The sequence below is a fragment of the Contarinia nasturtii genome, unplaced genomic scaffold (genome assembly GCF_009176525.2).
Source record: "Contarinia nasturtii isolate CC-2019 unplaced genomic scaffold, AAFC_CNas_1.1 Cnas_scaffold_2546, whole genome shotgun sequence".
Taxonomy (NCBI): Eukaryota; Metazoa; Arthropoda; class Insecta; order Diptera; family Cecidomyiidae; genus Contarinia; species Contarinia nasturtii.
This window is the reverse complement of record NW_022199867.1, coordinates 272701-300290: the sequence shown is the minus strand read 5'-3', so window position 1 is coordinate 300290 and position 27590 is coordinate 272701. Positions and strand designations below refer to the sequence as shown.

Below are 27590 nucleotides of genomic sequence, written 5' to 3'. Positions count from 1 at the left end.
GCACATTTTCTCTTAACCACTGTTGCACTTTGTTTGCTCGATGTGCCGGTGCCCCATCTTCCTGAAACACCCACGGTTCATCACCAAACACAGCCTCGGCATGTGGCAACAAGTTTTTGCGCAATATTTCTTCTTCATACATAGCTGCGTTAATTTTAACGCCTTTTTCAACGAAAACAAGGGGAAATTTGTGGCCGACCGAAACGGCGGCCCAAACCATGACACTCGACACATTTTGAAATCGTTCAATGACTAAATCATCTCCAGGAATGTCCTCAATTGACGCTGCATACACGCAATCATTTTGCGCATTGAGACTTGGCTACAAAAGGAACAACTTTTCGTCTGAAAAAACAATGTTTGAGGTTGCGCGCCGGCGTAGCAGTTCTTTGCATTTTTGCTTTCTATCTTGCTTATTTTTGATTGTCAAGCCGTGTTTTCGGGTTTTTTTAAATGGTTTAACTCCCAAATCTTCTTTCAATACTCTTTGTATTGAAGATCGACTGCTCTGAAAACCTAAAGGTGGGCTATTCACAACAAAAGTAGCTGTCATTGTATTTCACCAAAAATTTGGTGTGATTTTAATACGAAAAAATATTGTGAATGAACCACGGATTGAACTTAACCTCGAAATTAGTTTGTATATGTATTGTTCAGTGGTGCGTTCACAATATTTTTTCGTATCAAAATCACACCAAATTTTTGGTGAAATACAATGACAGCTACTTTTGTTGTGAATAGCCCACCTTTAGGTTTTCAGAGTGGTATTGTACTCACGAGCCAAGATTCTAGAGCTTCTTTTGTTATTTCGACGAATTTTCTTTCGTACTTTTTTGACCAGATCTTTTGTACGTACAGATTTTTTTCTGCCCGGTTTTCGCTTCACATCGACTGTTCCATGTTCCTTGTATCGTTTTATGGTGAGCTGAATAAATCTCAAATTGATATTGTCACTCTGAAGCTTCCGAAAAATATCAACTTGTCGCAAACCTTTTTTTGTGCAAAATCAAAACTAGTTGACGTTTCACATCCATTGCTATTGTAAAGTAAACAAGAACTGCGCAATACTGTGCATCGTCACAGTGGATTGCACAAACATGAATAAACATAACGGTGAACCAAAGGGTGATCGGAAAGCATTGTAGTTGAAATTACGTAGGTGCAAAAAAAAAGCGACACTTATTCTGGCTCACCCTGTATAATAGGACAATAGTTTCAGGGTTCATTCTGTTTTTATCCAATTTCTTTATAAGACCTGTGATAGCTGCGCATTTGGAAATGGTTTTTTCTACGTGAGTGTCAAAGTTTAATTTTTCATCAAACCATACACCTAGGTCTCTTTGGTTGTGAACTCTATCTAGACTATAATCATTGATTTTATAGTTTGCGATTATGTGATCTTTTTTCCTATGAAACGTCATAATTGTGCATTTCTTCTTGTTTAAAATAAGACCATTTTCTTTGCAATAATATTGTAATCTATCAAGATCTTCTTGTAGTTGTGTTCACATTATGTTGTCAAAAGAAATATATACACGAAAATGACCACCAGAATGGGCCAAACCACTTTACATCCGCATTGTCGACTACCAGAATGACCTGATTGATACTTCTTCTTTTTGGTTACCATTTCCTCGTAATTTTCTCGTCTCTCGCTTTAATTGCTACTCCATTGACCTTTTCTGCAAATTCTTTAAATGTTTTCTCATCTCGTAATGACACCGTTGCCGTTTTGTCGTTTGTGCGACAGTTCTATTGGGATTATTTTTTAATTTGTGACCTCCCATGCCATTATATAGCATTTTTTGTTACATTCAATTTTCGATAAATCAATATTAAAAATTAAATACATTTGAATTAATACAAAATTTCCAATAAATTGATATTAAGAATAAATTAAAAATAAATTTTGAATTAACACAATAAACAGCCACAGCCGGATTACTTGAAACGAGGGACCTATTGAATTTTAATGCAACTGTAGAATGCGAACCGCCAAATAGACACTTGTATGAATTCAATGGCGTGCTAAAAGTGAGAGGCCAACTGTTAGTATTATATATTGTATTATTATTACACATTACTTTTTTTAATCGTCAACGTTTTTTTTTCAGTGCCGTTGCGTTGGGGCCAGATCAATTTCTGCAACGTGGTGCAATTCTTCGAAATACGGCTTGGGTGTTTGGCGTCGTCATATACACAGGACACGATTCAAAACTTATGAGAAATTCTACCTCAGCGCCCTTAAAGGTTTGAATGCGATGCATTTTTCTAAAAATAAAATGGACTTTTATCTAAAATTTAATCATTTTTCATCAGCGTTCTACTGTTGACAGACTGACAAATACGCAGATTTTGATGTTATTTATAATGCTAGTAGCGCTTTGCTTAATAAGTGCTATATTCAGTGAATTCTGGACGAAGCGTAATAAACAAAGTAATTTCTATCTCAGAATTGATGGTAAGAAGACACACATTTTTAACACAAAAATGTCCACTTAAATAATTATATTTTTCAAATTCATTTTTATACAGATGTTATAAGCAGAAGTTTCGGATATAATCTCCTAACTTTTATAATTCTTTACAATAATTTAATTCCAATATCACTTCAAGTTACATTAGAACTGGTTCGATTCATGCAAGTAAGAGGTTGACTGTTGAAGTTTTGTTTGCAGACATCTCTAATTGATGTTTAATGTTGTAGGCTATTTTCATAAATTTCGATGTGGAAATGTATCATGAAGAAACCGATACACCAGCGATGGCCCGAACTTCAAATCTTAATGAAGAACTTGGCATGGTCAAGTATATATTTTCTGATAAAACAGGAACGCTTACTAGAAATGTAATGGAATTTAAAAAGTGTTCGATTGCTCGTTCGATTTACACCGTTGAAGAAACACCTGAGGCATCAGTACTAGTCCAGGTGAGTTTGCATTATTTACTGCACTATTATAGCAGAATTATTTAAAATAAATAACAATATACTTCTCGCTTTTATTGAATTTAATATTTAGAATATTCGAAATAAACATCAAACTTTGCCAATAATTGAAGAGTTTTTAACTCTATTGGCAGTCTGTCACACAGTAATTCCAGAAAAGGAAGAAAACGGTAAGATGGTCTACCATGCAGCTAGTCCAGATGAACGTGCTCTCGTTAATGGCGCCATGAATTTCGGCTATGTATTTGAAATGCGAACGCCGAATACGGTTGAAATAGATGCACTTGGTAAACGGGAGCGATATGAAATTTTAAATGTTTTGGAGTTTACTTCAGCTCGAAAGAGAATGTCGGTTATAGTTCGAAATGCTAAAGGAGAAATTAAGTTGTATTGTAAGGGTGCTGATACTGTGATTTATGAACGATTGGCACCAAATGGTCAAGCTTTTCGTGATATAACACTTCGACACTTGGAAGATTTTGCGACCGAAGGTTTGCGTACACTTTGCTGTGCCGTTGCCGTAATACCTGAAGATATTTATACAGAATGGAAGGAAACTTACCACAAAGCATCAACCGCCATGCAATTTCGTGAACAAAAGGTTGAAGATGCCGCAAATTTAATTGAACATAATTTAATATTACTCGGTGCCACCGCAATTGAAGATAAGCTACAAGACGGAGTACCTGAAACAATCGCCGCCCTGCTGAAGGCTGACATCAATATGTGGGTGTTGACTGGAGATAAGCAAGAAACGGCCATAAATATTGGATATTCGTGTAAACTAATTTCACAAGGAATGGATTTAATCATTTTGAATGAAGAGAGTTTAGACGTGAGTTTCATAATTCGGTTGATAGTTATTGAGATTGAAATGAATTTTAATCTGAATCAACCATAAATTTGCATAAATTGTGTTGTATAGTTTCAGATATATTTTAAAACAGCTGTCCAATAACAGCGCCATCATAAGCTCAGACTTAAGGTGCATTTTCCAAGGCGACGATTGCAATCGTCCACGATTTTTTTTCAAATCGGGCGTCAAAAAAACCACAAATAATAAATAGTTCACGATTTTGGCGTCAAAAAAACCATTGATCTCAATCGTTAACGATTTTGGCCAACGATTTGAAATCGTACACGATTGTAATCGCCGCCTTGGAAAATGGACCTTTATGCAACAATATATTACAGCCGTGGTAAAGTCTGTGTTTTCAGTAGTGGCACTGTTATGTGACAGTTCTGTTAATAACTTCGGTATGGTATAAATTGTAAAGAAATCGATTCTTTTAATTTACATTCATAGAACACAAGAGAGTGTATAGGTCGCCACAGTGCCGATTTTGGAGAACATTTACGTACTCAGAACAATGTCGCCCTAATTATTGATGGAACAACACTAAAATATGCATTAAGCTGTGATCTTCGACGAGAATTTTTGGATCTATGCATTTCGTGTAAAGTAGTGATTTGTTGTCGAGTATCACCAATTCAAAAAGCTGAAGTTGTTGATTTAGTGACAACAAATACCAACTGTGTAACTTTGGCCATTGGCGATGGTGCCAACGATGTTGCTATGATACAAAAGGCCCACGTCGGTGTGGGAATTTCAGGCTGTGAAGGATTACAGGCGGCTTGCGCATCTGATTATTCAATAGCACAAGTTTGTTTTCAATTCTTCAAATTAAGGAATAATGACATAAATTATCTCTTGATGCCATGTGTATTACTTTCAGTGTGTCCATAACATATAGAAATAGCACTAAATAGTGTCGATATCTATACTATATTGGTCCACTATATATGTAAGATATTCCGCAAGACACCGTAGCTCACGATAGAAGTGAGTGCGGACGGCAAACATGTTGACGCATACACACAGTTCTTTCTACTGCCGCATGGCAATTTGTGATTTTTTCCGTCTACACTGGCTTCGATCGTGCGATACGGTGCCGTGCGGCAATATCTTTCATATATAGTGGACCGATATAGTATAGATATCGACACTATTTAGTGATATTTCTATATATTATGGACACACTGATTACTTTATTGATCAGAAACAACTATAGCATAATAGTAAATGGAAACTTTGGTTGATCAAAAAATACAATAATACACATGACATATTTGATGCTTTTGAAATTTTCGGGAATTTTATTTACTTATTTTTTTCTTGATTGTTTTCAGTTTCGATTTTTATTGCGGTTGCTTCTGGTTCACGGAGCATGGAATTATAGTCGAATGTGCAAATTGATTTTGTACAGTTTCTATAAAAATGTATGTTTATATGTCATTGAACTGTGGTTTGCCATATATTCAGGATGGTCGGGTCAAATCATATATGAACGATGGACAATTGGCTTATATAATGTATTCTTCACGGCTTTGCCTCCATTCGCCATCGGTATTTTTGATAAAGTCTGTTCAGCAGAGACAATGCTTAAATATCCAGCTCTGTATAAGCCATCACAAAGTGCACAGTTATTCAATGTACGTGTCTTCTGGATATGGATTTGCAACGCATTGATTCATTCAATAATATTGTATTGGGCACCAATGCTTGCATATGGCAACGAAATAATTTGGGGTAATGAATTATTTTAATGAATGAATTATTTTTCATTATTTTAATTAAATTTAAAAAAAAACTCTAGGTAATGGAAAAAGTGGTGATTATCTTGTACTAGGCAATATAGTTTATACGGTAACTTTTATGACATCCTTAGTTTATAAAGCTTTTGTTTTCCGAACCACTTGATTGAGATAGCTATTCAAATACTTATTTCTTTTTAGTATGTCGTTGTGACTGTATGCTTGAAAGCAGGGTTGATCACTAATCATTGGACTTGGCTTACTCATTTATCTATTTGGGGGTCAATTCTGTTGTGGTTTTTGTTTATGATAATTTATAGGTAAATTATTGAATTTTTTTAAATAAATAACGAATAGATAGTAAATATTGAAAATATGTGCTTTCATCAATATTTAGTAATTTCTGGCCAGCAGTACCGCTCGCAGCTGTATTTACGGGAATGGATAAATTATTGTTTACTTCTCCCGTATTTTGGCTAGGATTATTCATTATACCGATGGCTGCAATACTCTTCGACATCACAATCAAAGCGTATGTATACACTGTAAAATAGAAGGGATTAAATATTAATCATTTGGGATTTTTCATCAAAATAATCCAAAAGGATTAAATTTTAGCACTGTAGGATTAAATTTAAATACTTACTAATTGTAGCGAACTGTAGGACCACGTTGAAATCCCGCATAAAACCCAGGGCTTACGGCCGAGAGCTCCGCGCTTGATCCAGATGAGAACGCAATGTTCGTTGTGTTGTTTGTTGATTCTGAAAATGACAATGATTATATCAATTTCTAAATATGAACGTAAATTAAAAGTATGTGTAGCTTCAATTGATTAGATAAATTCAAAGCAGAATTATTGAAATGATTACATACTTGATTGGATGCTGCTCGTCTTGATTGTCGAGCTCGTGCTGGTGGTGCTGGCGGTGGATCTCCTCCTCCTGCATTTTCTTCTTCTTCTTCAACATGCCGTTGAAATGCTGGATGTAGCTCTATATTCATACAGCACACCATCCTGTTTGTTTGTAAGGAATAAAAAAAAACGAATTCATTGTCTATTGTTCATTGACTTGTTCATATTAAACTGAGAGCATATCAATTTAACAAACACAAACCTTTGTAGAGAATGTTACGACCTGCATTTGCATCACGATTCCAGGTGATAGTACGCCCAATTCGAGTTTTCTCTTCATATTTACGAAATTTTGATGCCATACGTGGACCATCAGTACGGGGACGATGTTTTCGTTGCTGCGTCAATTTGCGATTGCTTTTTCGTGATTCAATCGGACCTTGGGCTTTTCCAAGCACATTTTCTCCACACAATGGTTCGCATCCATGGCATGTGAGATAGCGATATTTCTCCTTTACTTTGCCTCTTTTTGTCGGTTTTTCAAGTTCACGGAAGCACAACGAACATAATTTGGTCGTCCGAAATTCGTCCACCTCGACCACTGTACATTTACGGCGACGTTTCAACTTCTCGAACAAATCTCGCACCTTCGATCGAATATATCCTCGGGCTGGTGAATCTGCCGCAATGAAAAGATCACCGACAAATATGAACGTTTGCTTACCATCGATGAGCTTGGTTGCATATGCATCAAGTGCTCTATTCGTGTCAATGTACTGGAGAAATGCTTGCAAAGCGTATTCATACTGTGTGTATGCTGTGAACTTTTCTTCAAAATGATGCAAAATATGATCAGCATATGATTTATGGTCTTCGGCTCGTGGACCAGGCTGCTCATCAAATGACTCACGATGTAGACGCATCTTTTCATCGATTTCAATTGTCAACTTTTTGCGCCATTTGTTCCGTCGCGATGAATTCATCATATCTTGGTATTGGCCCGATGTCAATCGAATGATTGTTTCAGTGCGATTATTTCGATCGTTGAAATTGTTAATGCGCACACCACCGTAGTCCAGGATCGAGACCATACACTTGTTGGCTTTTCAGAAGCATCTCTTGTGTCTCTTTCATACGCTCTTCATCGTCTTTTTCAATGATGAATTTTGTTCGTTCCATCAAAAATGACATACCGACACCATCTGTTTGAATGGAGTTGTCGAATTTTATTGTTGCATGGCCATCATTTTTGTTTCTCGGTTCTCTTTCGATTCTATCGATGTCGAAATACAGACGCCATAATACATCCCATTCTTTACTTTTGATGTCTTCCTCCTGTTTTGGGCCGCCATTTTTATTTCGAAATAATCGATGTGGACATTCTATCTGTCTCAACATGCGATAAAACACTCTACGATCAATTCGAATGTAATATCTTTCGAACGATGACGTTGGTACCACGGTGAAATTTCTGTATTCACGAAGCTCGGTTCGTTCACCTCGCTTCAATGCGGCTTTTCGTTCACGTTCATGATTGCGAATGCACCTATTTTTGTATATTTTCCAAAAAATAAATTGATAAAATTACTCGTGTGATATTTGTAGAATTTTCAAAATGGAAAAAAATCGCATAAAAAAGACAATCGTTTGATTCACAATAATAAATGAACGAAAACTCACTGTTGCAAATTCAGGAATATTGGTATGTATTTGAACCAATTGCTTTCCATAGCAAAAAAGTACCCTTTCCCATCGTCGAATCGGATTGGCTTTAATGTATTTTCCAGTTCCCACATCAAATTCAGGTCTGGCACACAGTTGGAGTTTCGCTTGAATAAGAAATCCATGGTGTCATCAATTTGTGCTTTGCTCGCGCTTTGATGTGTGAAAAACTTTCGGATGCGTGAGTGAGCGTGCATACAAATATTATTTTTGTAATTTGTATAAAACATTTGTACTGCGTATTCAACTACATTCCCGAATCCTTTAATTACTGGAGCTCGAACACCGTATTTTTGGCAATAGTACCAAATGCCGTAACAAAACCTGTACCCGCTTTCTCTGGCGTCGTTAAATGCATGCTCAATGAACTGAACGCCGTAAAACCAATCTCGAAATAAATTTTTTTCGACGAATTGAGTATAGAATGCTTCGATTTGCTCGTCTATACTGCGCTTGAAATGATCACTGGTGAAATAATGCAAATTCAGTGCACGCAATATGTAGCACCGTGTCATTTCTAATACGTATACGTCAATCAACTGAGCAAATTTTCCAGTGTTAATGGGCAGATTCACTTTTAAACCTTTTCGAGCACTTTTTTTAATTGTTTGGTGTTCTTTAATTTTTATCTTCTTTCGTGGCTTAAACGCCGATTCGTGATTCCGTTTGCGACCGCTCATTTTTAGCAACTGTTAACGTATTGGAATCTCCACCGATATTTATACCTCGAAATATTGATGAATAATCAAAATATATTTTGATAAATATAAAAGTGCCGGTTTAAAAATATTCAGGCCACTGTTATATTTATCAAAAACTACAATGACTATGATAGACTATGCATACCATCAAATAAATTTATTAATTATACTCAAAAATCGGTTGATTTAGCAATGTATTATTGTTGATGAATTTATAGGTTCCTGGTATTTTAAAAACAGGCCTCTAAAAATGTATCAAAATATACAATCACCGATTCATGTGATCGAACGGGTTCACAATAAACAAATATCAATGCGTTCATTTCACTCTTGCATAAATACAATTTCATAATTCTGCAGTCCGATTTCAAATGCTGACAAAATGTTCGCTAAATTACACTCCCAAAGGTGTGATACGGAATTTATGTTGATATTCGATGCAAAAGAATCTTATTGAAAATCATTCGTCAACAAAGCAAGAATTAATCTTTCGTCAACACGCATTTTACGATAGTGTTTCGGTTGTTCAAGATTCTGATGGATTTTGAAAATTTTACAAAATGTTTGCCATGTTACCATTTTGAAAAAAAATCACTGAGCACACAAAAGCGGTTGTGACATGGAATGTTGATATTGATGCGAACCGACCCAAAATTCTATTGAAAACCATTCGCTAATCAATTCTTTACTTTGTTTTCACTAGCTATAAAACATTTTATCAGAAATCTAATAAATTGCACAGAAGCGATGGAAAAAAGGATTCTATTGAGAATTATATTCTAATAAAAAAACTAATCGAAATTCCAACAGAAACAAAATTTAGTTTTTTCGACAACGGTGCACGTGATTTACACAATAAACATAAGACCATGAAAGGTTATGTTTGCAATCGAATGATAATGACAACACACACGGGAATAATGTATAGATTATTGGTAGAAATGATTTTTTTTCTTAAATCTATACAAAAGTTTAGATATCTCAACAAAAATTCATTTTTTATTAAAAAAATATTTTCTCAATTTAAATAAATATTGCGATACATATTTATATACGAGCGCCAAAATACATCATTTAATACAGCCTTTTCTCTTCACACGAAAGAACAACAACAATTACATCGAACGGCGACTATAGAGGATGCGACCACTACTTATGCAAACAACGTGTCTTGCTACATTGGAACGGCAACTATATAGAAGTCAACTACTATACACGCATCACTTCAACTGACGAGTCAGTGGAAGCATGTAAGACACAAACGACAACGTTGTTTGCATAAGTAGTGGTTGCATTCTCTATAGTCGCCGTTCGAGTGTAGCCATGTAATTGTTGTTGTTCTTTCGTGTGAAGAGAAAAGGCTGTATTAAATGATGTATTTTGGCGCTCGTTGATAAATATGTATCGCAATATTTATTTAAATTGAGAAAATATTTTTTTAATAAAAAATAAATTTTTGTTGAGATATCTAAACTTTTGTATAGATTTAAGAAAAAAATCATTTCTACCAATAATCTATACATTATTTCCGTGTGTGAAGCATTTGAAGTTTCATGTAAATGTCAATACAATATGAAACAGTGTTCCAAAGGAAGATTCATTTTGAGATATTTTTTTACAAACAACAAAAAAGTGTTTATTGAACTCAAGTTAAAAAATGTAAAATGATCCCATTGGATTACTTTTTATTCCTTTTGGATTAATCGTAGCTGAAAATCCCAAAATACTAAATATTAATACCACCGATATAAGAGTGTAGTAAAGTAGTATAGTTAAATTTGAATCAAAAAATTTACCCAGTATAGAATTTATTGAGTTTCTATATAATTTCTTTCAGCACACACAATACAGTCTTCAAAACATTAACCGAAGCAGTGAGAGAGTCCGAAATCCGTAAACACGATCCAAGTCTTGTCCTTAAGGAATCTAGATCATCGTGAGTATTTTATCGTTATTCAAATAAATTTATTTTTCTCTTTGAAATGTGTTGTTCTACAAATTATTAATGATAACCTCATATGTTTCATTGCTAAAGAACAATCGTCAAATTTATTCTATTTGTTTTCTCTCTTGAGTGTAGAAAATCTTAGTTTATTTGCTCTTGTTTATTATTAATATTATTTTTCGTATTAAATGTTTCAAAGTATATATAAAGTACATAGAAAAAAGCTTACGTTTGTACAAAAATCTATATGAAATCTTGCACACATAAATGCAAAAAAAAATAAACCTAATTATATTTAATTCATATTTGTTTCTTAAGAGATAGATCAAATCGTTGCTATACCAAGAACAATAACTAAACATTTTAATTAATGAATTGTTATATATAGGGTAGCGCTTATAAAAGGCTCACTCTTAGGGGGTGGAAATTTCTATCGGAGCAGAATTTTGAATTTTTCCTCGGGGGGTGGGGGTGCCCCAAATTTTTCAGAACTTCATCGGATCAAAAAATAATTTACTACAAAGTTGAATGGGTCAAAATAAAAATCCGACTTGTACGCACAGTCAATAAAAGTGGAATATAGAGTTTTTTTACATAGTTTATTTGTTGTAATACAACCAGAGGTGCGCACGCATTTTTTTTTGGGGGGATAGCTGTCAAATTTCGGATTTTCGGAAGGGAGGGGGTCAAGAAAATAAACAATTCTTGGGGGGGGGGTCAATCCGGATTTTCTTCCGAAAACCTGAAACCGCTTGTATTAAGATTGACTTTCGATTTGACTGAGAACGAAAATGATAATGAATGAGTTTCAATAATATGACGTACTTTCGATTATCTCAAAAAATGAAAATGAAAAAAACAAAGCAATTTTGTAATGAATATACACAAAAATGTGTATTTAGAAAATGTACTTGAATCATTGGTGGAGGGAAATCCGGACGTGATAAAATTTTGAGGGGGGTAAAGTTAGACCCGGAAATCCGGACGTGACCAAGCTAGGTGGGGGGTAAAACCCTGGGGGGTATAACCCAGTGCGCACCTCTGAATACAACAACAATTCTATGTAAAAAACGCTGTGTTCCACTTTTATAGACTTGCGTACAAGTCGGATTTTTATTCTGACCCATTCAGTTGTTCAGAATAACGAGAGAAATTTTTTGGACCCCTGCCCTCCAAGTCCTTCCTTAATTTTCGCGATTTTCTACCATCTATATGGGAGGCTTGTATGAAAAACACGGAAGACCGCTGAAATGGCAAATACAAAATATGTACGGACGTACGATAGTGTCATTTCAGCGGTCTTCGGTGTTTTTCATACAAGCCTGCCATGTACATAGATGGTGAAAAATCGCAAAAAATGAAAAAAATAATTAAATTTTTTTTCTTCGATTTACAAATACTTCTCAATTTTCTGTATCACCTGGTTCAATCAGAATAAAAAAAATCGCATTCCATATCATCTTAATCACGATCTGGACTTTTTTACTTTTGGAGTGCTCTATACCGAGTCTCCGAGAGTTTCATATAAACTTCCCATGTACCTATTGAATAGTGACCGAATGCCAATCGTGATTTAGATGATAAGGAATGCGAGTTTTTTTATTCTGAATTCACCAGATGATACAGAAAATTGAGTAGTATTTGTAAATCGAAGAAAAAAAATTATTTTTTTCATTTTTCTCGATTTTTCATCATCTATATGGGAGGCTTGTTTGAGTGCTCTATACCGAGTCTCCGAGAGTTTCATATAAACTTGCTATGTGATGCCTACTGAATAATAAGCGTTGAATAATAAGCGAATACCAATCGTGATTGAATCACTAGGCGCTATTTGGCTATTGCAAGGCGAGTTTATATGAAACTCTCTGAGACTCGGTAAAGAGCACAAAAAGTGAAAGAAAAAAACATTTTTTTCTCAATTCTCGAACACCACTAAATGGTCTATATCATGTGGTGTGATCATAACGTAAAAGTTTGTCATCTTTGTCACTCAAATCATTGTCCAATGCTATCTCGCTCCTCCTTGTATGTATGAATGTTTACAACGGAAATTCTATTCACACACACAACTTGCACTCATATTTTATGGAACCGAACCAATGATTCACTCAGTTGAGTTAAACTCAAACCAATTATTGTTATTTGAAAAATACGCACCCCCCAAAGGGTTTTTCAAAATTTCCATCCCCTAAGAGTGAGCCTATTATATGCGCCACTCTATATATTATGTTTTAGATAAATGAGTTGATAAAAAATAGGAGTTTTGTTATGGTTGTCAATTTGAAGAATTCTCTATTTATAAAATATTATGAAAAAATAGCCTAGCTACACTATTTATGAACAATTTATTTTTCAACATTTGATTTAACATGAATAATGAAGTTTGGGCTTGTCATCACAATTAAATCGTTCTCACATTCATTGTGTCGTCTCATTATTTAAATTAGTTGTCATTTTTTCAATCCTAATGTATTTTGCTCAATCGTTTGTCTTCTTCTTTTTTTTCTTTTTTGATAATTGTGCGCTATTTTGTTTAATTTGTGTAAAAAACCAAACAAATTAATTCATATATGTATAGAGGACAGCCTGTAGCACTATCTTGGCGACGAATAAATACCATTGCCCCACTACCTAATATTATTGATGCATGGAATCAAACGCACAATAACAATTTTAGTAACAGTAACGATATTCACAATCACTTATGAACAGAAACGAACCGAACAAACGTGATAACGGACATTTGAGAAATTGATTGGACCACAGCCAAAACGACCTAGAAAAATCCAAATTAAATTACAAAATCAAAAATTAAAAGAATAAGAACACACAAATTGCTTCAATATTTTACTTCACGATGTAAAAAAAGTAAAACTACTAGAAAGGAAAATGTAATTTAAAAGAAACAATATACACAAATGACAAAAAAATCTGCAAAAATATGACTTTATGAGATTTCCCTCTAATATGGCAATATTTTAACAGGAATCCTCATCGGGCGTGTACAAACGTCAAGGTTACTTGATTTTGTGTTCAGAAGTTTCCTGCCAAAAAATTTCTATATTAAAAGAAAACCTTACAAATTCATATTTTGGTGAGGATTCAGAAATAATTTATCGAGTTTGTTTCCTGTGTGCAATTTATAGAATTTGGTTGATTAGCTCAAGTGTTAAGCGATTTAACATATTATATTTTCGGAAAAGTCTGTAGACGTATATTCAAACATTTATTTTTATTTTTCCATAAGCGCTTTGTTCGAGAGATAATTTGAACGACCATAAAATAATGGTTTTTATTCATAAAATAATTTATTCTTTATCCATCGCAGTTCTTACTGAACTTACATCTAGAAAAAGTATTCTCTAATTATTCGAAATTTATATATTTATAAGGGGGGTCCCTTATGCAGCGAGTAAATTATATCATGAACAAATGAATTGTTGAAATAAAAAATGAAGGTTTGAGTGATCGCGAACAGACGTTCCTGAACATTTAACATGTTCATTCGTATTTTAATGAAGAATTTATTTTAGTAATTTTAATCATTGTGTTTTCTTTTTTTCTGTTTGTTGAAAAATGTTTAGTTTGATCCATGAAGCATTTTGCTTTTGGCTTTTTATAGAAATTACATTGAAATTTCGATGGAACTGTTGGTTGGTGATGGATCAAAATATATCTTAAAAAGAGTGCACAATGTTACATAGTAAAGTCCCCTGTCATATAAACTAGCGCCACCATCAGTGCTATCAACGAACGAACGTTCGTAGTAATTTTTTTTATTTTCTGTGACCGATAAATGAATAAAATACACCACCAAATATAATTGAAAAAATTCGAAATATTCTAAAAACATATTTCTTGCCAAATCGGAAAGGTCTATAAGTATGCGAACATTCTACGAACGAACGGACGTTCGTTGACAGCTCTGGACACAATTTAAATAACATGGAGGCAACTGTTATTGTGGACTTTTCGGCACTTTTCTTTAATATTATCATTTAAATCAATTCCAGAATGGAAAGCTTCAGAATAAAACGACCATTAAATTTTAGTCGCATATATATCTATTCTTAAAACGATTCTTACGTATTGAGTTTCATATATACGAGTTTTTGTTTTACCAGTATACTGGATCTATGTTTAGATATACTGGATCTATGTTTATCTATAGATCTATGTTTCTTTTTGATCGGTAACGCAAATGAAATGAAATTCTCTAGAGCATTCGATTACAGATTAACATAAAAATCAATGTTTTTGTCCACAAATCTTTTTAAGCCTTGGTTAAGATTTGCAAATCTTTTTCCTTAAGTTATTGCACACAATAAATAGCTTCCAATTATTCATTAATACAAAAGTCACAACAAAACAAATGCGATGACACTCAATTCTTCCATTTTGTTGAATAATTAAATTAATGAAAAAGTTATAAATGAATCAATGCTCTTGTAAGTTCCACAGAGTGGGAGTTCAACTTATTTCATTTTCGAGTTTTTATTATTTTTCAAAAAAATGTATCTTTCAATTTAAACCAAACTCTGATACATTGCAAGTAGGGTTATCGGATTTCGTTTCTCTATGGAATTTGTTTTGTCCAATACCATTATATTCATATTTTTTATTATAATATCATTATAATTTTTGATATATTTAAGAAAATCAATAAAACCCCGTTAAACTATTCCAATAAGCATACATCTACAACAACACAGTATATATCCCAGACATAGGCACATATATTTTTCAAAAAATATTGAAAGGGACATTTTAAACTAAACTTTCAATCACAATTCCATTGCCATAATTATATTTTTTTAATATGTTTTAATTGTTTTATATTTATTAATTAATTGCAATTTTTATAGAATTGACTAAATTACTTACAAATAATGTGTAAAATGTAAATTCATTTCTTTATTTTCAAAAAATTCAAAACAAAAAACAATCTTGTAGGTAGAAAACCAGACTGTTAAATGAATGCATAACTTTCTTAAAATAAATAGCTCAAATTATAAAATCAACCTTCACTTAGTAATGAACAGAAATACTTAAAACAATTGAATAATAATGATGCTAACATTTTGTATGCTTCATTACATAACATTTTGTTTAATTTGCTTTCATTTAACGTTTAAACAATGGTATAATTTGTAGTATGATTTTAATTAGTTTTAGTAACGGAAGATATATCGTCTTTAGAAAATTTTATGGGTGTAGGTTTTTCTGATGATCCCATTTTTATATTTTTTAAATTCAACTTAAAGATGAAAAAAACATTAACAATAGTGAGAATGATGAGATTTTTCGTAAACTGAACTATTTCATTTCATTCACAACTTGGATTCAGTTCGAATTCTTAGCAAATTGTACTACACTCAGAAATTTTGGGGTATAACTACTTTTTTAAAGATAAGCCATTTTGCCCGCAACCTGGAGTGGTCCTCGAAATAGCTCCTTTTCTTAAAAAAACAAATCCTACCAAATTTCGATCAAATATCCAAAATATTCTCTTCTCGTCATTCTTAAAAATATTCCGCAGATTGAAACTGTTAAGGAGAAAAGAAGATTATTATTGTTATTTAAAAACAAAAATACATTTAAAAATATTATTTGCAAATAATTTGAAAAAGATTAGTAATAGACACAAAAATACGGGTAATATGTATTCATTGATGTATTTTAGTTTGTTATTTTCATTTTTTTAAAACCAAACCTTTCAACACAGTGATTGCAAAAATGATAGATACTTCGCGAACTAAATTTGTGTTTGCTTTTGAGTATCATATTGCACATTTTTCCAAAATATATTTTATCGCGATTTTCATTTAAGGTTGATTTTCTTATCTACAAATGATGTGTATTTATATATTTTCCTTCAGAACAATGCATGCACTGGGAAATTTAGTCAGGTGTAAGTAAATGTGTTTTAATTTCTAAATATAAACTTGAATAAAACAGAGAATATCAAATTAAATAAGTATACTTCGGTCGATGCCAAAAGCGAGTTCACATTTAGAATTCAAGAAATGGGACCTGAGAATAGTACCCCCAATCTTAAGAAAAATTAAACATTTATTTGAGTGACAGTTCCGTATCTAGTGCATCAAATGTTACTTATTTTCAAGGGATAATTAATCTATTGCATTATTCTTTGAAAAAATATTAATGAACGCTTGGCACCGAGGCGATAAAACGTAATATTTTATTTCTTATCCAATCAATCAATTATATTTGAAAAAAAAAAACGAAAAATAATGAAAATAATGTAAAAAAAATATATACAAATTATAAAATTCAAACATAATATGGGAATTGCTAAGAATAATAATGACTCACATCGTTTTATCTATGCGTCTGGTATAGTTGGAGTTTTAGTTGTAACCTCAAACTTCATCTAGACGTTTTACATCTATATCTTTCGGTTTAGCTACCAGACGCATAGGTAAAAGAGTCGATATCGGCGTGAGTCATTATTATTCTCAACCATTTTTATATATAGTGTGTCCGGCTATATGTTTCAAACTTAAAAGTTTAATTTTAAAATACACTTTAATAAACTATTTTACTCTGGAAATTTGGGGTAATTTCATTAAATTGTTTGACAGATATTGATCTTAAATATTGATATCTTTTGTAAATACCTGTACCCAATTTATAATGTTTGGACACAATCTGTTTACAGCACCACATGTGACGTTTCCATAAGTGGTGAATGCAAGTCAATCCATCAAAATATTACAGATTTCATACAAGATTTGACAGTGGTACAAGGGAATGGCACGTAAGACATGGCGACGCGCCAAACCGTAACGCCATCTATCGGATAGAATCTGAATTACAAATTCCGTATTGTCTATCTCATATTTGTGTAATTTTATTCATAGACTTATAATGTTTATTCCGACAAATTTGTAAGGTTTTTGTTCGCCAACATTTTACATAGCATGCCATACCCTTGCAGTGGTATTTGCACCATTTGTAAAATTACCCGAAATTTTCAGAGTAAATTTACAAAATCAGACCTTCCGTCTGCTAAAAATAACTCTACTCTCTTGAGAATTGGGGTACCGGACACACAGTAGTTACAAATTAATGTACTCTTCAACCAACTGAACTACCAAAAACGTGACGCGGTTATTATAAAAATCGATAGTGACCGGTTATCAATCAATTGGGGGCAAACTGGGAAACTCCGGCAAATAATAAATAAAAATAACTTTATGTTTTTGTTTTTTGTTCAATAATGTTTAAAAAATTAAACATTTTTTTTTTAAATAAAAATTTCATTTATTTCTGCCGTCATTTATTGACGCGTATTTTGATGTGATATATGCTATATCTTACATTAAATGGTAAAACCACATAAAAATCATGCGAATAAACTTAAATAACACATTAAAAGTTGTAAAATAATAATTTTTAATTGATTCTACCCTCGAAAAAATACACATTAAAGGGATACAATCTATCTGTTTGTTTGACTAAGTCCAAGTTGTTGTTTTATGTATCAAATTTGTGTGTACTATATAAGTAAAAAACACTTCTTTGGAAGTTCTCACTGTGACGCAATACTGCACATCAAATCTGAAAATGATCTGATATAAATTTTCAGTGACGCTTGCAATCAAATACACAAACAATTTTTATATTGCGTTGCCTCTCTTATTCTTAGAAAATTAAAAATGAAAATTTCATTGTGATAATGCCCAAGAGGCAACGCAATATAAAAATTGTTTGTGTATTTGATTGCAAGCGTCACTGAAAATTTATATCAGATCATTTTCAGATTTTATGTGCAGTATTGCGTCACAGTGAGAACTTCCAAAGAAGTTTTTTTTAGTTATATCATTTGTTTTAACATTAAATTTAATTTTTCTGTTTGTATGCAATTTAACATATTCTTTTATTGTATTCATATATTGATATTGATCACATTGGAAATCAAAATTATTTATATAAATCGATTTCTTGCAATGCACGCCAATGTTTTTTTGCTTTCTGCCATACTTTATCATTTGTTTTTACATTGAATTAGAGTTTTCTGTTTGCTCTCGAAAAAATTTTTTTTTGCATTTTCAATTGTTTTTGTAAAATTTTGAAACAAAAGGAGAAATTTCTTCGGTGTATTTGTAGTGTGTATGGTCACCAAATCTATTCAAAACTAATTGATCCAATGTTTTAATTCATTTTCTTCAATTGAATAAAGCCCTCAAAATATCATTTCAAGGTGTATTCCAGGCCGATTATCTCTAAAAATCAAAAGAATTTCTCAAAAAGATTGCCCCCATTAGATTTCTTGGGTCCGAATTATGTGATATCAGTCAAATTTTAAAAAGGTGGTCGGCCAAATACACGCTCTTTCGAACTTTGACCAATTTAGAAAAATTATGTTTTTAAAAAATGTGCTCTTTCGATCTATGATAAAAAAATCGTTTTTCACACTTTTTTTTAAACAAAATTACGATTTTCATCGATTTTTCTCCATTTTTAAATAGTATGGTCATAAATGGATTGAACCATCTCCACTGAATTTTTTTCAAAATTTCTTCGCTGTATGCTCAAGGGGAGCATATTTTTGTTGAAAAACACCCCGTGTACCCTGTTCGAGGAATGCTCCAAAAATCGAAAATTTTCGAAAAAAAATTAATTTTGAACAAAAAAATTGGTTCGTTATGAATTTTCCAACATATACCAAAACATCACAAATTACCAGAAAACTATGTATGTAATTTTTTTAATTTTGGTCGGTGTGAAAAAAGTCATGGTCATTTTTCCAAATTTCAAAACATAAACGAAGAAGATCCACACAAAAGAGAATACACAAAAACGATATTTTGTATGAAAATTAGATGGATAAATGCAATTTTAGACGGATTGCCAACTAGTTCCGAATTTTAGATGGCATGTCATCTATTTTTCTTTGAATATATTTTTGTGTGTGGATCCGATTTAAATGAAATGCCCTAGAATGAATGTGAGACCTTTACTCTAATTATTTCTATATACATATGTAGTTTTGTGACAATTGCATTATGTAAAAAGTTAGGTACCCTTGTGAAAAAAAATGACTGACTGACTATAAATTAAGCCAATTTTAATCACTTTTATTCGGTTAAAATTACCAATAGATGATTGAAATCGAATATAGTCGGTTATGTTTCAGAGTTAACTAAAAGTGATTATAGTCAACATAGTTGACAAAAGTCAATTTCATATACTTATAGTTAACCGTAGTTAACTATGATCACATTCGACATTTCTCAACTCAAGTTACATGAAGATGCATATAGTCACTTATAGTTAACTTTAACTGGCTGAAATATCAGCCATTTTTGTCCCAAATTAGTCAATTTATAGTCGTGTCGAATAAATTCAATATGAAGTCGAAATATTTCCACAAGGGATATTTCATAACAAATCTAAAAATGTAATCAGTTTATTTGGTAAATTTTACTCTCTTGACCACTCTCATAGATTGAGGGCGTACCCAAACTAGATATCATTCGTTTCCGAGAATTCTACAACAATGAATTGTTGTAAAAAAATGTCTTCAACTCTCATTTTTTGTAAAAAAATGTCTTCAACCTTTTCATTTTTATAATGTGGGTAGAATAGGTTGAAACTATTTTTCAAATTTTTGTCACTTGAAAAAACAGGTCTTATGGTCTCCAGGTTCAAGATATAAAATAATTTTCATCTTTCTATTTGATATAGCAACATGAAAATAAAATGGACTCCTTTCTTTTTGATTGAAATTTCCTCAAACTTGCTGATTTTATGTATTTTGGTCAAAAAATAAGATTCACAAGTTGTGGTGATTTTTTATGATTTCCCAGTGAAATGGGCTCGTTTTATTTTCAAGTCGCTGACTTATATCAAATAGAAAGATGAAAATTCTTTTATATTTTGAATTTGGAGACCATAAGAGAGGTTTTTCCAAATAGCCGCAAAATTATGCCGAAAATGTTCCACCAAGGGTCATAGAAGTCTCACAATCATTATATATTCACTTGTTCGTAAAGCTTGTAAAACAAATAGTTTAAACTAATTTCAAGGTGTAGAAACAGTTCAACCAATTTGGTGGAATTTTGAAGCTACTTTTACTGACATGTTTTAAGTATGTACAAATATATACATCCTAAAAAATCATCAAGTATGATTTTCGAAATTGAAACATTATAATTTTTTTCATATTTAATTGTGTCGGTGGAAAAACTGGAAAAACAAAAGAGTACTTTGCATACAAAGTGGAAAAAGCAAGGACAGGGCATGCAATATATACACTATGTATTTTATATTTTATTGTTTCTAGGGCATCAGAAATGTTACCTTATCAAAGGAGTCGACTATCCAGTAATAAAGATTAGCAAGTGTCATTAAACACAGTATGAAATTTACCGGATGCTATACTAAAATGTGTATACTGGAAGCACCATTGGTTTTTCGTCTTTTTTTTCATCTACCATACGTAACTTCACCCTATAAACTTGCTTATAGACCAACCGAGATCCGATATAAATCATGTAGTTACTTATAAACAGTGGTAACGTAAAAACGTATAATGTGATTTGTTGACAATGCATTATAGAAGTTTGTGCAACGTTTTTTGGCAGCGCTACTGATATATACGTATTCATAATCAACAACATTACATTTTCGATGTTTATTTCAAGAGTTTACATAAAATGCCGTTGCAGCGCTACTTTGAACATATGTTCAGTGACAGTTCAGTGGCCTAAAAAATACATTGTCTATATATTGCACACTTCGTCTCTTCCTATAAACTTCATCACGTACTTACTTATAAAGTGATAGATCTAAGGTTACTACCCTACACACCAGTAATATTTGAGTACGGTATTACCGTATACGGTGTTATTAGAGCGTTTACTCCCCAACAGTGTTGGGTAATTGTAAAATTTTTGGTATCTAGATAAGATGAGATTTTTTTAGATTTGCAAAAAATGTATCTAGGTAAGATACCATCTTAAAAAAACGCAAAGATAAGATAATATCTTGGGTGTATCTTACCAGTAAAGTACCCAAAGTTTTACAAAAAATTTTTACTTTCCTTAGTACAGATCGATGTAAAGTGCAGAGAAAATAGGTTTGTGAAAATAAAGGGTGCCCCTTTTGGGTCTAGGGGGCAGGAGAGCACCCCACCATATCAAAATTTGGTTGGATCAAAAAATAATGTACTACAAAGTTGTTCAGAATGACGAGAGAAATTTTTTAGGACCCCTGCACAGAGAAAAAAAATTTGGTAAATGTAAAGGGTAATTTGTAAGTTTAATATTACTTTACCAAATTACCGTACGAATTCTACCATTTTGTCATATTTTCAAAACAAACGACACGAACAAATTAAATTTACCCCAGCATAAAGAAACGTGAAAATACCCGATTTCATTGTGACTTCACAATGGGATATTCACCCCTTATGACTCAAATGGGCATACGTGATTCTTCCCATGAAAGTTGCACATACCAATGTAGTTTCCATTGGCATATAGTTTTGGCCGCCCTGAATGACCCAGTTCGGAGGGCAAGTGCTCATTTTTATATTATTCTGACCTCCGCCCTCCGAACTGGGTCAGTCAGGGCGGCCAAAGCAACATGCCAATGGAAACTACATTGATATGCGTAACTTTCATTAGAAGAAACCTAAATGCCCAGTTGAGTCATAAGGGGTGAATATCCCATTGTGGAGTCACAATGAAATGGGGTGTTTCCACTTTTCGACCCGAATTAAAGGTTCAAGTTAGATGGAGTAAATTGTAGGTCAAGAGAGATTGACAATGTATGGGGCCTATAGGTAATTTTTTACGAGGAATCCGAATATGTAATTAATTTTTGGGTTAGATGGGGTATTGACCCAATTTCGGGGTATTTTTCGAAATTTTCGTGAATTTTGTAGGAGGACCTCCCTTGGGGGTGATTGGAGGGGGTGCCCAACAGCCTAAATGAAATGTGCGGATAAAATTAGTTATAGTTGACCATACATTTGAGTGCGAAATTCCTCACCCAAAAAGTGCAAAATCGACTTTTTATCATTTTACCCTAATGGGGGGCTCTGAATTGTTAGGGGACTGGGAAAATGGGCATTCTAGGGTATTTTGGCATGCTGATTCCGAATTTCGAGGTTTCGGTTGAAAAAAATCATGGGTGAAGGAGTTATTGCCACCGACCCCCCTGGGGGGGGAGACTTGAAGGCAGGGGTCCTAAAAAATTTCTCTCGTCATTCTGAACAACTTTGTAGTACATTATTTTTTGATCCGACCAAATTTTGATATGGTGGGGTGCTCTCCTGCCCCCTAGACCCAAAAGGGGCACCCTTTATTTTCACAAACCTATTTTCTCTGCACTTTACATCGATCTGTACTAACAATTTGTAACACTTTGGGTACTTTACTGGTTAGATACTTTCAAAGATATTTTTACGCAGAAAAAATCACAAAAATGTTGGACTTTAGATACTCAAAAGTATCTAGATAACTCTAAGTATCTAGATATTCAAAAGTATCTAGATAATTTCATTATCTTTTCATATAAATAATTTTATAAACAAATAAGATATATTTTCCAAAAAAAATTAATTTTTTTCGCAAAAATCTCAAAATATCTTAAAAAGATCTAAAGGTACCACCAAAGATATCGAAAGTAAACTTAGTTATCTAGATAAGATGAGATATATTCTTCAAGGGTAAGATAAGATACGAGGGCTGCTCCATATATTTCTAGAATTGGCAATATTTAGTGTTGTCCGATACAAACCATTGTCATATTCGTTAAGTTTAACATTTGGTAGCATAAATGATCTCAGAACGTTCTGTCATACGCGCGCTATTTGTATTGTTTACAGTGACATCTAAATTGCGTCTCAACAAAAAAATGAATTTTACTCGTGAAAATTTTCGTGCGATAATTTACTACGACTTTGGATTGGGTGTATCTCAACAACAGTGTTTTGATCAACTTCATTTGGTCTTTGGCGATGAAGCTCCATGCAAGGCCACTGTATGTCACTGGTTTACTGAATTCAATCGTGGTCGTCATTCGCTCATCGACGAATTCCGTGAAGGTCGTCCAAAATCGGTTGTTGTTCCAGAAACTATCGATGCTGTCAGAAACATGATAAAGCAAGATCATCATGTCACATACCGTGAGATTGAGGCATCCTTGGGCATTAGTATGAGAAGCATACACACGATTTTGCATGAACATTTGGCCGTAAAAAAGATTTGCTCTCGTTGGATTCCACATAAATTGACCGATGACCAAAAATTAGCTCGTGGGAATTGGTGCAAAGAAATGCTCAAGAAATATAACCGCGGTGCATCATATTCCGTCCAAAACATCGTCACAGGCGACGAATCGTGGATATATGCGTATGAGCCCGAAACTGAACAGCAGTCGACAGTATGGGTCTTCCAAAGTGAAGATAATCCAACGAAAGTTGTTCGCGCTCGAAGTGTTGCGAAGCAAATGGTCGCCTGTTTTTTTAGGTCGCCGCAATTAGTGGACATGTGGCAACAGTTCCACTAGAGGATCGTAGAACAGTCAATTCTGACTGGTACACCACCATTTGTTTGCCAGAAGTGTTTGGTGAATTGAGAAAAAATAACCACCGTCGCAGAATAATTCTTCATCATAATAATGCGAGCTCTCACACATCTCATCACACAACTGAATATTTGACCGCTCAAAAGATCGAATTAATGGGTCATCCACCGTACAGTCCTGATTATGCACCCAACGATTTCTTTTTGTTTCCGAGCGTAAAGAAAAACTGCGTGGTCAACGATTTTCGACGCCAGAAGAAGCAGTTGATGCGTTCAAAACACACGTTTTGGAGATATCGGTTTCGGAGTGGCATGAATGCTACGGCAAGTGGTTCGAGCGTATGCAAAAGTGTATCGACCATCATGGCGAATACTTTGAAAAACAATAAAGCCATTTTTGATAAAAAACGATTGCGTTGTATATGCTTTTCTAGAAATATATGGAGCAGCCTACGTATAAGATATTATCTTATCTGTCATCTTATCTGGTATCTCATCTTATCTAATATCTTTACCTAACACTGCTCCCCAACACGAAGAATTAATTCTATTTTTGGTCTTAACTTTATCCGAGTTAGTTTCGAAACACAGGTGAACGTTGAATGTAGTATGCGGTGACATACATAACAACGAATCGTATATGAGTACACATATTTCTCTTCTTTCACTATGAAGAAATTCGAATGCATCGTTCACGCGAACGAAATTAATACCAAAAATATAGTTAGCTACTCCTTTTGAGGGGTAATTGCTCTAATACCGTGTTACCGTACTCAAATACTACTGTATGTGTAATAATATTTTCAACATCTTGAATAAAACGGTTCGAAATTGGCCCAAATCGAAACGTTCTCGCAATGTATGCTCTTCTTAGATAAGATTATTTGCAGATTCCAAAGCATTATTAGTACTTGGTGTGTGATGCATGACACCTAGGGGGTAGACACCAATTCAAAATGAAAAATACTCAATGTATAATTTCATTGATTCCAACGATTCCATTAGAATTATAATAAAAAACACAAAACTCACAAATCCTAAGGATCCGAAGAATCTCATGAATCATAGGGACTTTGACAAAGTCACTTTGTCAATAATATAAAATGTGTTGATTGTTGAGTTAAATTTTATTCCATTGTTAAAAGTCGGTAAAAATGAAATCATTGCATGAACAAAAATAATTGAATTTTATTTTAATTTATATTTGCTAGCATATTTATTTTCTATAAAATCAACATACGTTTGTACGTCAAAAGAAAAAACACAAAAATTTGAATATTTAATGAATCTGTGGATGTTTACGAATCTGTGAATCTGTGCAAATCATTGGAATTATAGCAATTTAAATCAAAAATTGAATCGAATGTGAATCTTTGTAAAATTTTGTAATCATACTAATCGTACAAATCCGACACAAAAGGTGAATGGATTCGTGGGTGTCTCCCCCCTAGCATGACACCTTCATACCAGAAACGATTTTTTTGTAACCATTCAGTTTCAAAATCTGCATTAAATGGGGGCTTACTTTTTTCCATTTATCAACAAAGAGCATTGATGCTTTGTAGATTTTTTTTTATTTTTGCTCAATTGCCGAACACCTCTTCGAAACCATTTTGAATACTTAATGCACCGTCGCGAATTAGTATTTTTGGACTGCATTCTATGCTGAAGACTGATTTGACACCCTTCTTAACGGCAGCAAAAATAAATTTATAGTCGGCACCAATCTGCAATACTGGATATCCTTGCCAAATTAATTTGTATGTGCCATCTGTATGAATACGCACCATACAAGTTACTTCCAAGGCTTCTTTTTCACTTTCGAATGTGTTTTTATACAAAAACATTTTTTGAGCACGCTGCTTTTTCTTTGGTGGTTCAAGACTGAAAATATACAAAAATATGCATGTCACACATAAAAAATGAAATTCATATGCGATAAAAAATTGTAAAAAAAACTGTACCTCGATGTACTTTCAAATGTTCCAATGCTGACGGCATTGTCAATTATGCTTCCATTCAGACTTCGACTCTTTTCACTTCTTGTTTAATTTCGTCGGGCAAATAGCCGAGAACCTCCTCGGTGTCTACAAATTTAATTAATTATTTATGCATTTTTCAAGAATTTCTATTTAAAGTATGTTTCTGTATTTTCAGCTTTAGTCTTAACACCATCTTTATTATAGTTTATAGTAGTAATGTGCGAAGGGGGGGGGGGGGCCCGGTAGTGATCCCTGTGATTTGGATGAGACAAACTTTTTCGTGAAAATTATTCGAATTTGCTAGGGTTTTTCACGAAAAAAGTGAAGACCTTTTTTTTTTTTTTAGATGAGAATGTAGAAAATTGAGGAGAATTCTTTCAATTTGCTAAGGTTTTTGGTTCCGAGAGATTTTTTTCCGATTTGCTAGGGTTTTTCGCGGAGAAAATTCTTTCGATTTGCTAGGGATTTTCGCCTCAAAAAGTGACTTCAAAAAAAAAAAACGAAAATTTGTCTGATTCGCTAGAGAATTTTTTGTTTTTGAACTGGTTTATAGGATAAACTGTTTATACATATTGGTGTATGTTGACTTAAGTATTAAAAATGGTAATTCTACGTGTGTGAATATACCGGAGGAAAATTTTCGAGTTTTACGGAAACAATATAAACTAAATGCGGAATGGAGAGGAATGTTCTGATAGCATACATAGCGATACATAGCAAGGGGATCATTTGGTAATGTTACATAACATTATGTTCGTTATCGTTATGGTTTCAAACAGATATTCCCCACTTAGTTTATATTGATTCCATAGGATGTCACTATTATTGCATGTTTTTTGCTTTTGTATGTAGATAATCGCCCTCCGGAAAATATAGAGTTTGTATGTGTATTTTTATTTATTGATAATTTGGTTCGATTTTTGAATTTTGTTCCGGGGTGGCAAAAAAAGTGTTTATGAGAATTTTGGTTTATATAAGATTCGTTAGGCAAACAATTATTTGCACACAAATGTTGGTAGTAGTTTCGTCCTTTACTCATAATTGAACTCTTTCATTTAAGTTTTCCTTGGAAAAATTACGTTCTTCGTGGTTAGAAGTTTTTTATAATAACAAAAATAGAAATATGAATTTTTTAATCGAATGCGTACATTAAACCGAACATACCGAAAACCACATACCTTTTTCCAGATTAACTGAAACTGCACGACTATTACGGAATGTTAGAAATGTGTTTAGCAGACGATCAAACACGAGAGTTAATATGGAAATTGAACTATCCC

At 33.2% G+C, this 27590-nt stretch overlaps 1 protein-coding gene across 1 annotated transcript; it reads left to right on the top strand.

Moving 5' to 3' along the window:
* The first annotated feature begins 1715 nt into the window (after positions 1-1715).
* LOC116348585 (probable phospholipid-transporting ATPase IA) lies at positions 1716-27590 on the top strand. The gene is made up of 15 exons (XM_031779624.1): positions 1716-1737; positions 1931-2048; positions 2115-2250; positions 2320-2461; positions 2536-2645; positions 2708-2929; positions 3021-3782; positions 4254-4610; positions 5138-5537; positions 5605-5654; positions 5744-5862; positions 5940-6074; positions 10659-10757; positions 16646-16677; positions 27499-27590. Exons 1-15 carry the CDS (start codon positions 1716-1718, stop codon positions 27501-27503), a joined length of 2709 nt encoding a protein of 902 aa, XP_031635484.1. The 3' UTR covers positions 27504-27590.

Excerpts from the sequence above, each read along its gene's own strand:
- LOC116348585 (XM_031779624.1), top strand. The coding sequence starts at position 1,716 with ATGACACCGTTGCCGTTTTGTC. Across the intron at positions 5,863-5,939 it reads TTGTTTATGATAATTTATAG|TAATTTCTGGCCAGCAGTAC; the intron begins GTAAATTATTGA and ends ATCAATATTTAG. Across the intron at positions 6,075-10,658 it reads TTCGACATCACAATCAAAGC|CACACACAATACAGTCTTCA; the intron begins GTATGTATACAC and ends AATTTCTTTCAG.